The sequence below is a fragment of the Oncorhynchus mykiss genome, chromosome 18, assembly GCF_057628025.1.
Source record: "Oncorhynchus mykiss isolate SJ-2025 chromosome 18, ASM5762802v1, whole genome shotgun sequence".
Taxonomy (NCBI): Eukaryota; Metazoa; Chordata; class Actinopteri; order Salmoniformes; family Salmonidae; genus Oncorhynchus; species Oncorhynchus mykiss.
The window spans coordinates 56,608,011-56,623,007 of NC_143039.1; the positions used below are offsets into that span (position 1 = coordinate 56,608,011).

At 44.0% G+C, this 14,997-nt stretch overlaps 1 protein-coding gene and 1 non-coding gene across 7 annotated transcripts; both read right to left on the reverse strand.

Annotated features, from left to right (window-relative positions):
- Window positions 1-3,129: 3,129 nt before the first annotated feature.
- On the reverse strand, window positions 3,130-14,625 carry LOC110496407 (glucocorticoid modulatory element-binding protein 1). Of its 6 annotated transcripts, none has more exons than XM_090208837.1 (10): window positions 14,130-14,625; window positions 12,933-13,080; window positions 12,687-12,733; window positions 12,483-12,601; window positions 11,919-12,022; window positions 11,500-11,648; window positions 11,046-11,183; window positions 7,990-8,127; window positions 7,475-7,597; window positions 3,130-7,209 (listed from the first exon to the last, which is right to left on the reverse strand). In XM_090208837.1, the coding sequence occupies exons 1-10, from the start codon at window positions 14,230-14,232 to the stop codon at window positions 6,230-6,232; spliced, it is 2,049 nt and encodes a 682-aa protein (XP_090064963.1). In that variant the 5' UTR covers window positions 14,233-14,625; the 3' UTR covers window positions 3,130-6,229. The 6 variants fall into 6 exon arrangements, with proteins under 6 accessions (XP_090064963.1, XP_021427962.3, XP_021427963.3 ...); XM_021572287.3 differs by having other exon boundaries at window positions 7,475-7,612; window positions 14,130-14,591; XM_021572288.3 differs by having other exon boundaries at window positions 12,483-12,604; window positions 14,130-14,591.
- Window positions 14,456-14,591, reverse strand: LOC118941242 (U11 spliceosomal RNA). The gene has a single exon (XR_005037571.2). It is a non-coding gene; the product is annotated as a U11 spliceosomal RNA (small nuclear RNA).
- Window positions 14,626-14,997: the final 372 nt, after the last annotated feature.

Consider the following 14,997-nt stretch of genomic DNA (forward strand, 5'->3'; position numbering starts at 1 on the left):
GTGGCCTGCATGTGTGTGTGTGTGTGGCATGCGTATGTGCACATGTGTGTGTGTGTTTGTGCGTGCACGCATGTATGTGTGAGTGCTCTCCGAACAGTCTCATGTGTGTGTGCGTGTGTCCTCCAAACAATCACATCATCGCTAGTTTAGCGTTGGCAACTTCCTCCTGCTGACGTGCTAAAGATGGTTAACACACACACACAAACCCACTCACACACCTCTGTAACTCACCCGACACAGGTGAGATGGGCACAGGTGAGATGGGCACGTCACATCCCCTCATGTGCTGTTGTTGCTTGACACCTCATGACAGAATACCCTGTGATTGGTTCACACCAACCCCACCCACTTGGCCACTTCAATGGTGTTAAGTGGCTGCAATGTATATTGCTAAACTTCTGTGTTGTGGTCATGTCATGTAATGTAATGCTTTGCTTGTGTGTTTGATTGGAGACACTCTGACACAAGACAGATTTCCCCAAGGGGATCATTCAGTAAAGTCTATGATGTCTGGCTCCTCTTTTTTATTTTATTTTTTACCTTTATTTATCGAGGCAAGTCAGTTAAGAACAAATTCTTATTTTCAATGACGGCCTAGGAACAGTGGGTTAACTGCCTGTTCAGGGGCAGAACGACAGATGTGTACCTTGTCAGCTCGGGGGTTTGAACTTGCCTCTAGCCTGGATCCATAGTTATTTCTGCTGTAGGGGAGAGTGGTGTAACTTGAGCCTAAGTGGGTATGTTGAGCCACACTAGCTTCTTGGAAACCATACACAAAATGTACAATTTGACAAAATATTTAGGAAGAGGTCATAATTTCATGGAGTCTGTAAAGGAAGAATGTGTGTGGCCTGCATGTGTGTGTGTGGCATGCATCCAAGATGCATACAAGATGGCGTAGCAGTGGGGATATCTGTTATGATTGTCTTGTCACGTCCCTTGTATATGTCGTCTTTCTATAATATTTGTATTATTATATATTTTTTAAATCACATTTTCAAACTACGGATTTAACATACTCACCTGCAACCCACCTCACCCAAAGTGGTATGGATCTGCTCTTTTTACACTTTGGAACCGGAATCCCCTAGCTACTGGTTAGCCTGGAGCTAGCCTCGAACTAGGCCCATCTCCCGGCTAGCTGAAGAGATTCCATCAAGCAATCCCTGGGCTTCAATTACCTCTTTTACCAATTGGCCTGGACCCTTTGCTGCTGACACAGAGCCTCGCCAATCAATCATGACTGGTCTACCGACGTAACCGTCCAAGGGGGTTTCTGTCCCGAAGCAAGCACCAGTTAGCCTGGAGCTAACCTCGAGCTAGGCCCTTCTCCCGGCAAGCCAAAGAATTTCATCAGATAATTCCTGGGCTTCAATACCTCTTCTGCCAATTGGCCTGGACCCTTTGCTGCCGACACGGAGCCCCGCCGATCCATCACAACTGGTCTGACGACGTAACCGTCCGAGAGGGGTTTCAACAGACTCTTGTTGCAACGTCCACCTGAGGCCCATCTGCAATGCTGCTGCTAGCCTCGGCCTGCTAGCTGTCTGAATCGCCGTGCCTCCAGCTCGCCTAGCTACTCACTGGACCCTATGATCACTCGGCTACACATGCCTCTCCCTAACGTCAATATGCCACCTGTGCTACTCCTCCTGCCTACATGCTTAGCCCTCAGACACTCTGACTGTTCAGTGTAAGGAAAACATCCCATATAATAACCAGCTGGGCCCAGGTACCATGTCAGCAATGCACTGCGACAAGCCCCACGCCCTTCATGGATACATCACATGACAAGGCGGATTAAACCCTGCAGAGCAGTGGGCATGATAGAGAGAATCCAGAATCCAGACAGTGTATGCGTGCTGTCTATATTAATGAAGGACAGGGCAGAAGCAATCCTTGACTCAAGCTCTGCAACCTACAATGAAATAGATCTCTACTGCTCTCTAGTGGTGATATAAGGACATTACTTTCTTCCTTTCTTTAGGAGCATGCAGCAGGACCCTCAAACTCAACTCTGGACCTCGAAGCCAGTTCCACCACAGGAGGTTGGTGGGACTTAAATTGGGGAGGACGGGCTTGTGGTCAAGTCAAGTCTCAAGTAATAAACTTTGAGTTTCGAGTCCTTAACAAGTCATAATGTGCTCTTCACCAAATGTAATACCATTTTATATTTTTAACAAGAGTAATAGTTAGTATATTACATTTACACAAATCATGAATGCTTTTAAAAATATCTATATTTTTATTACTTTATCAAGTTAGCTTGAATCAAAAGGCTCAAGTCGAAGTCACGAGTCAGTGGTGTTAAAGTCAAAGTCGAGTTGCAAGTCATCATATCTGTGACTCGAGTCTGACTCAAGTCCTAGTCATGTGACTCAAGTCCACACCTCTGTTGAATACCCTACGCAGGCAATCAACGACTCCTCTCCATAATACTCTCTTCTGGACTTCTCCAGCTCATTCCACCCCCTGCCAGATCTTTTGGTATCTGCTTCAAGCGCTCACCTCCAGGTGTTTGTGGATGCCCTCTCTTCTATTTCCCTAGTGCAGGGGTATTCAACTCTTACCCCATGAGGTCCGGTGCCTACTGATTCTGTTATACCTGATAATTTATTGTACCCACCTAGTGTCCCAGGTCTAAATCAATCTCTGATTATAAGAGAACAGTTAAAAAGCTCTGTTGAACTTCGAGGTCCAGAGTTGAGTTTGAGGTCCCGAGCTGCATCTAGTACAGAGCTTGCCTGGTGATGTTGGAGGGGACTTTAAGAGGGTGTGGCCAATCCATCCATCTCCATCCCCTCCTCCACAGAACATGACTGGTGCGCTCCCAACCACCACACCCACAATAATCACCACACCACTACCAACCACCACACCCACACCAACCACCACCCACCAACCACTACCAACCACCACACCAACCACCACACCCACACCAACTACCACCCACCAACCACTACCAACCACCACCAACCACCACACCCACCACCAACCACCACACCCACCACCAACCACCACACCACTACCAACCACCACACCACCACCACCACACCCACACCAACCACACCACCACCAACCACCACACCAACCACACCAACACCAACCACCACACCCACACCAACCACCACCAATTTATTTGTCTTTTAATTTTAATATTAAAACACATTACAAAGTCATTATGGAAATAATTTTTCAAGCCTTGAGTAAACAGAGGTTAACTATAGAACAGGTCATTACATATATATTAGTTAACTTCAAATACCCTGCAAGTATGTTCACATTCATTGACCAAAATAATTGAATGGATTTATTAATTTCTGTCTCAACACTGCACTTCTGTGTCTGAAAGCAATCAGGATCATGGAACTTTGCATGTTATTATGAGTAAAGAAAACAAAGTAAGAACTTTTGTTTTTTGTTCTAGGCTGGGCAGCGGTTTGGGTAAAACTATCTGACGGTTGTTATGAATGATACTGCAAGCTTTACATTTTAGTATTTTAGCAGACGCTCTTATGCAAAGCAACTTACAGGAGCAATTATGGTTAAGTGCCTTGCTCAAGGGCACATCGGCATATTTTTCACCTAGTTGGCTCAGGGATTTGAACCAGCGTCCATTCTGTTAATGTCCCAACGCCTTCAACAGCTAGGCTACCTGCCGCCTCAAACACTGATTTCTCACATAAATGCAAATATTAATTCAGGTTACAGACCATGTAACTACGCCTAGGACCCCTAGACAAAACGAGTGCAACAATATCCGTAGGCTAGTGAATTGTTATGAATGGTTTCATAAAGGTGTTATGAATGCCGTATGTATACCCCCTTCCTAAAGTGTTAACAGCATTTTGTTCAGCTTGACATTAGAGTCCCTGTTATTCTACTTTGACTTACATAAATAACCATCTTAGTCATACTTTAACTTTAGGTCCATTTATATCTATTAAACTTGTGAGGCAAAATAACCACACACTAAAAATCATAAACAGAGAAAGAAAATGCAATGGAGAGAAATATGTTGTTCTCTATGGAACTTGCATATACAGTACCAGTTAAAGGTTTGGACACACCTACTCATTCAAGGGTTTTTCTTAATTGTTTAAAACTATTTTCTACATTGGAGACTAATAGTGAAGACATCAAAACTATGAAATAACACATATGGAATCATGTAATAACCAAAAAAGTGTTTAACAATTCTTCAAAGTAGCCACCCTTTGCCTTGATGACAGCTTTGCACACTCTTGGCATTCTCTCAACCAGCTTCATGAGGTAGTCACCTGGAATGCATTTTAATTAACAGATGTGCCTTGTTAAAAGTTAATTGAAGAATTTCTTTCCTTCTTAATGTGTCTGAGCCAATCAGTCGTGTTGTGACAAAGTAGGGGTGGTATACAGAAGATAGCCTTATTTGGTAAAATACCAAGTCCATATTATGGCAAGAACAGTTCAGATAAGTAAAGAAAAATGACAGTCCATTATTACTTTAAGACATGAAGGTCAGTCAATCTGGAATTGTAAAGAACTTTGAAAGTTTCTTTAAGTGCAGTTTCAAAAACTCTCAAGAGCTATGATGAAACTGTCTCTCATGAGGACCGCCACAGGAAAGGAAGACCCAGAGTTACCTCTGCAGCAGAGGATAGGTTCAAGTAACAGACACATCTCAACATCAACTGTTCAGAGGAGACTGCGTGAATCAGCCCTTCATGGTCGAATTGCTGCAAAGAAACCACTACTAAATAATAATAAGAGACTTGCTTGGGCCAAGAAACACAAACAATTGACATTACACCAGTGGAAATCTGTCCTTTGGTCTGATGAGTCCAGATTTTAGATTTTTAGTTCCAATCGACGTGTCTTTGTGAGAAGCACAGTAGGTCAACAGATGATCTCTACATGTGTGGTTCCCACTATGAAGCATGGAGGAGGTGTGATGGTGCTTTGCTGGTGACACTGTCAGTGATTTATTTAGAATTCAAGCACACTTAACCAGCATGGCTACCACAGCATTCTGCAGCGGTACGCCATCCCATCTGGTTTAAGCTTAGTGGGACTATCATTTGCTTTTTAACAGGACAATGACCCAACACACATCCAGGCTGTGTAAGGACTATTTGATCAAGAAGGAGAGTGATGGAGTGCTGCATCAGATGACCTGGCCTCCACAATCACCCGACCTCAACCCAATTGAGATGGTTTGGGATGAGTTGGACCGCAGAGTGAAGGAAAAGCAGTCAACAAGTGCTCAGCATGTGCTCAGCATATGTGGAAACTCCTTGGAAAAGCATTCCAGGTGAAGCTGGTTGAGAGTATGTCAAGAGTGTGTAAAGCTGTCATCAAGGCAAAGGGTGGCTACTTGGAAGAATCTCAAATATATTTTGATTTGTTTAACACTTTTTTGGTTACTACATGATTCCATGTGTTATTTCATAGTTTTGATGTATTCATTATTATTCTACAATGTAGAAAATAGTAAAAATAAAGAAAAACCTTTGAATGAGTAGGTGTGTCCAAACTTTTGACTGATACTGTACATCTACTGCATTTATCGCCATACAGACAATCATGTGAAAAATTATGCAAATCTTGAAAAGAAAAAGGCTTCCAGTGAAGAATACAATGTGTCGATTCACAGAACTGACAACAGTGAGCTCAACATATTATCTTTGTTTTGTTTTACAAAAACTGCAGAAAAGACTTCATCCCAAAAGCTGCACAGAGGAGGAGTGGTATGCTTTCTATTTAATGAAAGAAACATAGAGCAGACTTTATTGTTTTAGAACTGTTGCTGTCATCCCACAGTAGACCTCTAGCCCCACACACACACACACCAAAAGGGTAACACACGTGTTACAAAACAAACAACATAAGATACCGTGCCTGGCTGTGTTGTCGTTTTGATAAAAACAACAATGAAAATAATGGACACCCTGGCCTAGCTGCTAAGGACCACAGCTTCTCTAAGAAGGCAAGGTCTTTGGCATCTCTCTGTGTAAATAGCATACTCCAAACACTTACTCACACCACAAGTCTGCCTGCATGCTCTTTTATGTTCTGTCAATGAGTCCACCCTCTGTTTGTGCTGTTTTTCCAGCTCTTATGATCATTGTCACAGAGAGTTGGCAAGACAGCACAAACATATCTGGAACCAGGCTAGTCCATCCCTACTGTCTCACATTGCAACATGGAGAGGAGAGGGTATTGTCTCTGTCTGCAGAGCAGAGCTGGGTCATTTGGACTGTTCCTCTTCCCGAGTCTCCTCCTCGATCACCATTATCCTTAGGCATGAGATCTGCCCGTTAGCATCCAGCTCTACCCCTTCTACCTGGCTCTGCTGCCCAGCTTCGAGAACCTCCCCCTGAACCACCATTCCCTCCCCTCCCTTCCCCTCCTCCGAGACAATGGTCACATCCATCCCACCATGGACGACCATGGCGGAACCCTCCTCCCCAACCTCAGCCTTTCCTTCTTGGGCCAGCTGTAGCTCCATCACCGCCCCCATGGTCTGGTCGCCCGGGGCAGGGTCAATCTCGGTCACTGTTGTTTGTGCCTGGCTCTTGTCCTCTACTCCCTCCACCAATCCCTCCTGTATCATCCCTTCCTGGTGGAGTACCATTGTCCCACTCTCCACAACTTGGCCCATGGGCTGCTCAACCATCATCTCCCCACTGACGGTCACCCCTCCCTGGGTGAGTTGGACCAGCTCCAAGGGACTCATCATGGTTCCTCCCAGCTGACTTGGGTCCTGGAGGGTGGTGCCCACCAGCGTCAGCCCTTGGGACGGTTGGAGGGTCAAGGTCTCTGTCTTGCCGTCGGCCCCAACCATGGTAGTGATGTATTGGGTGAAGGTCTGGGTGCCAGCGGGTAGGGTGTGGAGGGTCACCGTGTTGTTCTGTTGACCCAGCGTGGCCATGGGGAGGCCTGACAGGCCAGACAAGCCAGACAGGGAGAAGGGCTGGCCCATGGAAGAGAATGAAATGGGGGAAAGTACAGTGAACTGCTGGGGCTGCAGGGTGGCTGTATGGGGCTGGGAGAGGGAAGAGGTGAGGAGGGTGGTGGAGGCTGGCCGCTGCAAGCGAGGTCGTTTGGCCTTGGGCTTGGTGGGTTTGCCTCCTGGGGTGTGACTGATGTTGTTGTCGGGCTGGGGGTGGCAGAGCTGAGCTCTGAAGTGCTGCTGTCGTCTCTGTTCCTCCAGCTGCAGCTCCAGGTCTGTGGAGATCAGTCAGAGGTCAGAAATGACTCAGATGGAGCTCTACAGTAATCAACCGTACCAATTAGCAAGTTTGAGGCCAGATCCAATACAGGTCCATCTTTACTATTGAATGTAGACTTGGCTTTTTTGTTTCCTGACCATTGACATTAAATAATATGACTAAAATGGAAATGATCCAAAACAAAACATCATAGGAATATTTATATACATTTCTCAATCTCCCTTCCTCTGCCTGAAGTTACTGAATTGAACATTACTCACTGGTCAGTGTGCTAATGACCTGCTCCTCTCCAGGGTCAGTCTGTTCTCTCCTTACATTCAGGATGTGTTTGACTGAGTCCAGCAGGCCAAACACCTGGGCCAGGTTACTCAACACTGCCACCTCTACCAGACAGGAATCTGAGATCCATCAGTGGGCAACCAATCACATGGTCAGTAACAACACATCCATCAACCAATCACAGGGTCGCTTACAACACATCCATCCACCACCCCTCTCACTCCCTCATATCGTCTGTAACAACACATCATCAGTCAATCAATTAATCAAAGCAAAGAAGTGTAAACTTTATTCACTTACTAAAGTAAGACAATTCAACAAGACATAAAATGTGTCCCCTATTTTGGGGGATGCCCCACAAAAGACCCATAATGTAGACTTTACTTCATTTAATCCCCAGACTTGATCAACAGAAACCAACATTGCACCTGTGTGACACCATGCATATACCCTTAGAAAGTACCCTATTCCCTGTGTCTTAGGTGCCAGTACCCACCAGCGTCCTGCAGGGCAGCCTGCTCGCTGCGTAGCTGCACTCCTCTCAGCATCTCCAACAGCTCTGTCCTGATGTTGTCTACCACCTCCCCCATCAGGCCCACGTCAGCTATGCCTTTCCAGAAGTTCAATGTCTCCTCTGGGGGAACAAAGGACACAGCAGAGTTCAAAGTAGTTTATATGCCATTTGAGTAACAAGGTAGAGAGAGATGAGAAAGACATTAAGTCAATTACATGTCACATACGTTCAAATACTTGCAATGTGGTTGGTTTAGCTTGACTGGCATATAGGGTGGGCGGAGTTTGCACTTTGGGGATTATTCCATTGGTTCCATTTTACCGGTCGAGCTAATCCAATGGCACCCAATAGCAAGTATCTGACATAATGTATTTGACCCAGGTACGAACCTTAGATTGATACAAGACTAATGACCGGAAAATTACATTGAACAAAAATATAAACGCAACATGTAAAGTATTGGTCCCATGTTTCATGAGCTGAAATAAAAGATCCCAGAAATGTTCCATTTGCAAAAATTTCTCTCAGGTTTTGAGCACACATTTGTTTACATACCTGTTACTGAGCATTTCTCCTTTGCCAAGATAATCCATCCAGCTAACAGGTGTGGCATAACAAGAAGCTGATTAAACAGCATAATCATTACACAGGTGCCCCTTGTGCTGGGGACAATACAGTGCCTTGCGAAAGTATTCGGCCCCCTTGAACTTTGCGACCTTTTGCCACATTTCAGGCTTCAAACATAAAGATATAAAACTGTATTTTTTTGTGAAGAATCAACAACAAATGGGACACAATCATGAAGTGGAACGACATTTATTGGATATTTCAAACTTTTTTAACAAATCAAAAACTAAAAAATTGGGCGTGCAAAAGTATTCAGCCCCCTTAAGTTAATACTTTGTAGCGCCACCTTTTGCTGCGATTACAGCTGTAAGTCGCTTGGGGTATGTCTCTATCAGTTTTGCACATCGAGAGACTGAACATTTTTCCCATTCCTCCTTGCAAAACAGCTCGAGCTCAGTGAGGTTGGATGGAGAGCATTTGTGAACAGCAGTTTTCAGTTCTTTCCACAGATTCGATTGGATTCAGGTCTGGACTTTGACTTGGCCATTCTAACACCTGGATATGTTTATTTTTGAACCATTCCATTGTAGATTTTGCTTTATGTTTTGGATCATTGTCTTGTTGGAAGACAAATCTCCGTCCCAGTCTCAGGTCTTTTGCAGACTCCATCAGGTTTTCTTCCAGAATGGTCCTGTATTTGGCTCCATCCATCTTCCCATCAATTTTAACCATCTTCCCTGTCCCTGCTGAAGAAAAGCAGGCCCAAAACATGATGCTGCCACCACCATGTTTGACAGTGGGGATGGTGTGTTCACGGTGATGAGCTGTGTTGCTTTTACACCAAACATAGCGTTTTGCATTGTTGCCAAAAAGTTCAATTTTGGTTTCATCTGACCAGAGCACCTTCTTCCACGTGTTTGGTGTGTCTCCCAGGTGGCTTGTGGCAAACTTTAAACAACACTTTTTATGGATATCTTTAAGAAATGGCTTTCTTCTTGCCACTCTTCCATAAAGGCCAGATTTGTGCAATATACGACTGATTGTTGTCCTATGGACAGAGTCTCCCACCTCAGCTGTAGATCTCTGCAGTTCATCCAGAGTGATCATGGGCCTCTTGGCTGCATCTCTGATCAGTCCTCTCCTTGTATGAGCTGAAAGTTTAGAGGGACGGCCAGGTCCTGGTAGATTTGCAGTGGTCTGATACTCCTTCCATTTCAATATTATCGCTTGCACAGTGCTCCTTGGGATGTTTAAAGCTTGGGAAATATTTTTGTATCCAAATCCGGCTTTAAACTTCTTCACAACAGTATCTCGGACCTGCCTGGTGTGTTCCTTGTTCTTCATGATGCTCTCTGCGCTTTTAACGGACCTCTGAGACTATCACAGTGCAGGTGCATTTATACGGAGACTTGATTACACACAGGTGGATTGTATTTATCATCATTAGTCATTAAGGTCAACATTGGATCATTCAGAGATCCTCACGGAATTTCTGGAGAGAGTTTGCTGCACTGAAAGTAAAGGGGCTGAATAATTTTGCACGCCCAATTTTTCAGTTTTTGATTTGTTAAAAAAGGTTGAAATATCCAATAAATGTCGTTCCACTTCATGATTGTGTCCCACTTGTTGTTGATTCTTCACAAAAAAATACAGTTTTATATCTTTATGTTTGAAGCCTGAAATGTGGCAAAAGGTCGCAAAGTTCAAGGGGGCCGAATACTTTCGCAAGGCACTGTACCTACCTCATCCCCCATACAGTATTTATTTATTTATTTATCTTGCTCCTTTTCACCCCAGTATCTCTACTTGCACATTCATTTTCTGCATTCCAGTGTTTAATTGCTATATTGTAATTACTTCCCCACCATGGCCTATTTATTGCCTTAACTCCCTTATCTTACCTCATTTGCACTCACTGTATATAGACTTTTTGTTTTCTTTTGTTCTACTGTATTATTGACTATGTTTTGTTTATTCCATGTGTAACTCTGTGTTGTTGTATGTGTCGAATTGCTGTGCTTTATCTTGGCCAGGTCGCAGTTGCAAATGAGAACTTGTTCTCAACTAGCCTACCTGGTTAAATAAAGGTGAAATAAAAAAATGTACAATGACGGTCTACTCCGGCCAAACTCTCCCCTAACCCGGACGACACTGGGTGCGATTGTGCACCGGCCTATGGGACTCCCGATCACGGCCAGTTGTGATACAGCCCGGGATCAAACCGGTCTGTAGTGACGCCTGTAGCACTGAGATGCAGTGCCTTAGACCGCTGCGCCACTCGGGCGCCAGATTAGAGGCCGAATTAATTTATTTAAACTGACTGATTTTCTCATATGAACTGTAACTCAGTAAAATCAATGAAATTGATGCATGTCGCATTTATATTTTTGTTCAATATATTTGACATCAGAGTTGTGAGTGCAACTACCGTAAATAGTCACTAGTGGGAGCTGTTGGGGTGAAGAACACACCTGATATCTCACTGGTTTCCTTCTTCTCTGTCTCCATGGCTACAGCCCCTGAACTCCACTCCATTGTTCCAGTCAGAACATCTGACCTCTCCTCTGTTGTCATGGCAACCTGGCCACCATTACCTATCACCACCTGGGCTACATGTCCAACAGGGGAGAGACATGGTCAGCTACACTACTTACAATATTCAATACACAAAATAAAACAGATGGTTCTGGTCCTGGATGCTTATTGACTGATACTGTATTCCAAACTTGTGTATATATCCCAATGAAAATGTCAAGTTAATGGACATGTGTACAATATCACCAATTAAAAAATAAGTTAAAATGGGAGAAAATAGGATTAAAAGGTCCCTTACAGAAAATAACTGCCTGACAAACTTTTAAATTGTTTTGCCACAGACAACCTGAGATCTTTACAGCCCTCAGTGAGGGGTGTGTCTGGTTTCACCTTGTGAGGAGATGGGCGTGGTGAGTCCGCTGCCGTCAGGGGGGAAGCGTGTGTTGTTGATCAGTAGGTCAAACTTGGTGCTACGACACGTGTTGGTGCACAGAGTGCTGTGTTCATAGAAGTCTAGCTGACCCGAGTCCATCATCTTCCTGAAGGAGAGAGATTATTAGATAAAGGACAAGAGTGAAGAAAGACAGAGGGAAGAGAAGGGACACATCGTCTACATCAATCACCTCGGGTTGATTTTCCCCTCAGACCTGGGATCCTAACTGGCAACCCTCCAGTTTCTGGTCCACCTCTCTAACTTCAAACTACCTCTAGATTATGTCTGTCTATCAAATTGATCTCAGATCTCTGCACAAGTGCTTAGGGGCTAGAGGGCAGGGGTTAATTTGGGACTGGTCAACTCTACTCCTCACCTGAGCATGACCCCTCCCATCCGGATAGCTCTTTTCCAGTCCTTCAGTGTAGCCTTCCCAGACATGTGGACAAACTGCTTGGGACTGATCAGTTGGTCTTCATACTGTATTGGGCAGACGTTAGTGTGAGAGAGTTTAGAAAGGAACCATACCTGTTCACTGGGATTACAATCCTATACATACACCACCTTATTAGAAAGGAGACAGTAAAGAAACAACTGGCCAATGAGAAACATTCAACTGATGTCTAAGGCATTCTTAAAGCAAACAACTGGTCTTGTATGGCTCAGTTGGCAGAGCATGGTGTTAGCAATGCCATAGTTGTGGGTTTGATTCCTGGGGCCACCCATAAGTTAAATGTATGCACACAAGACTAAGTGGCTTTGGATGAAAATGCTGCTAAATGGCATATATTAAATGGTATGTGACAATCTCTTCTGCTGACATTGTACAAACAGGATTATAAGTATATCAATAGCTGGCAGGCTGAGCTGTTCCTTCTCTGCATACCAACATTTGAAAAACTTGATGATTTCTGTAGAAAATACAATGACCATGACTAACCTTGACACATTTGACGTTTATTCCAGGACAGACAAACTTCTTGACCAGCAGCACAGCTTTACACTCTCCACATGTGATGGGATAACCCAGCTCTACCTCCTCCCCATCAACTGTGGCTTCTTCTGAAGGAAAATGTTTTATGATATACTTTGTTTGTGTTTATTTATGAGTGTGTTTATTTATATATGTGTATATGTCAATTACCTGGGTGTGCCTCCACAGCTGTGTCTGTCTCTCCTGACTCATCCATACTGCAAGGGAAAGTGAAATAACAAATGAAAATGTTGACAAAAAACAAAGCAGGGTCTGACTATGTTAGCTCACTAACCTAAAGCCTGGGCAATTCGATTGGGAAGCCATCATGTGAGTATGGTTCACCGAACCAACTGTTACACTAGTCTTGTCCCCTTTTCCCCTATCAGGTCCAAGTAAACATCAGTGTGTACATACCCTGCTGTGATTGGTTGTAGCTGGAGGATGACCTGTGTGTTGCTGTCCTCATCATCACCATTCTCTTCATCAGTAGCCTTCACCACCACTAGGTCCCCCATGGAGACCGTTGTCACCTCGGTTTGTGCCATCCTCCCAGTGTAGCCTACTGAATGCCCAGGTGAGAATAGGGAAGAAGAGCACAATGGTTACAAATACAGTAGATTAGAATAATGTGTGTGTGTACAATAATGTGTGTGTGTGTGTGTGTGAGTGAGTGAGTGAGTGAGTGAGTGAGTGAGTGAGAGAGAGAGAGAGAGAGACAAAGACTACAGGAGGCCAGACTCGACAAGGCAGAATCTGGATAAGATGCTCTTAGGGCAGACCATGCCCGTAAACAGATTAAATTGCCTCAAAGTTCCAGCCAATGACTATGGATTTTCAGCATTTTAACCTCCAAAGTATTACTCAGTTATTCTGTCATATTTAGAAAAGGGGGCACATCATGGTTACTAACTTGCTGTGCATAACTTTTAACTAGTAGCCAGCTATTGTTACACCGGATCTCCTAACTGAAACTAGTGTACTGCACTGCCCATACCCACAGAAACGTTGCGTTAGCTAGCTACTAGTTAAGCTTTATGCACGGCAAGTTTTCACTATTTTTCTACTCACAACGTTTCTATGGGTATGGGCAGTGTGGTGCATTAGTTAGTCATAAGATCAGGTCTAACATTGATAGCTAGCTGCTAATGCACCATTTGCCCGAATAGCCTACACCAGTGAGGTGTATATGAACGGCTAACGCCCTTGCAATGACAATGTACTATCTTGCTAGCAAGATGGCTAGGCTAACTAAAGTAATAGACTTTGGGCAGAGGTTTGGAGCTTAAGCAACCGACGGCTGGGCTGTTACTAGCCACCTTGGATATTTACATAGTGACGGCGGTTACGTGACGCTTTTTTCTGAACAAGCGTGCGCCCGTTCGTTCAACTATTTCCTTTTCTCCGCTCCCTCAAAATTACGTCCCTGTGCGGCAGCACGTACACGAAAACAACAACGCGGCGACGGCGTTGCCCCGCCATTCGGAGCGAGCCCGGGGTGTTGCCCCTTTACAAATACCAAACTCTACGTGGAGATAGACATATATAAATCAGTTCGCCCTTACAATCCGAATAAACCTACAATTACAAAACCATCGTTCTGATTTTCCTTACCGTTTTTACGAAGTCGAATACATCCATCCCTACAAGCTGCTGGGCATGCGCACTTCGTGCAGTTACACTTCCTGAGATATAGCGCGGCTCGCCAGTCATGCATGCTGCTTCCCCCAAAATAGGTCAAACATAAAACACAAGCCTGTTGACAATCAGTCACTGTAAAAAAATGTTTTGACAGCAATCATCACTTATTTCACAGACGTTCGGGTTATGACCTGCTTTAGCAATTGAATATTTAATTTTGTGGACCAGTGATACAGGCATGTCTGTGTTTGTACAGGCGTCGCACAACAATTAATCACTACTTAATTTGTATAATAAATTGGGGCGCAAAGATTCACGTTCATTCGCAACCCCAGAAGTTAAAAATTATGCTTCCGAAATCTCTTGATGTAGATTCCGCAGGAAAAGTGGTGAATCCCTACCTTCCCTGTGCTAAACATAGCAGAAGCCCTTTTTACGCTAAAACCCACAGTTCTACAATCTGCTCTCTGGACACAGGGACTTCAGTCACGGTAGAGAATATATTTACCTTTATTTTACGAAACATGTTCTGTTTGTGATTTTCAGTTGGGTTAAATATGTAAATAATATTTTAGATGACAAAACAAGAGATAGCATTGAATCAAACAGAATTTCATTTATCTTTAATATTTCCTGACGCAAAGCATCATGGGATAGATAGGCTGACCTTGCAATTTTATTCCAAATCGACACTACCATCTACCCTCTGCGTCCCATTCCGCCTGAAGTGTGTACTTGTTCACGACTCCCCCGCAAATGTACAAATATTGGATCGGTGTACTGGCGTTTCCATCCATATACCATTAATTTATTTTCAAATCCATGAAGGGAACAAATGCAC

Excerpts from the sequence above, each read along its gene's own strand:
- LOC110496407 (XM_021572285.3), bottom strand. The coding sequence starts at position 14,232 with ATGCATGACTGGCGAGCCGCGCTATATCTCAGGAAGTGTAACTGCACG. Across the intron at positions 13,081-14,129 it reads TATTCGACTTCGTAAAAACG|TAGGCTACACTGGGAGGATG; the intron begins GTAAGGAAAATC and ends CTGGGCATTCAG. Across the intron at positions 11,184-11,499 it reads CACGCCCATCTCCTCACAAG|CCCAGGTGGTGATAGGTAAT; the intron begins GTGAAACCAGAC and ends TTGGACATGTAG.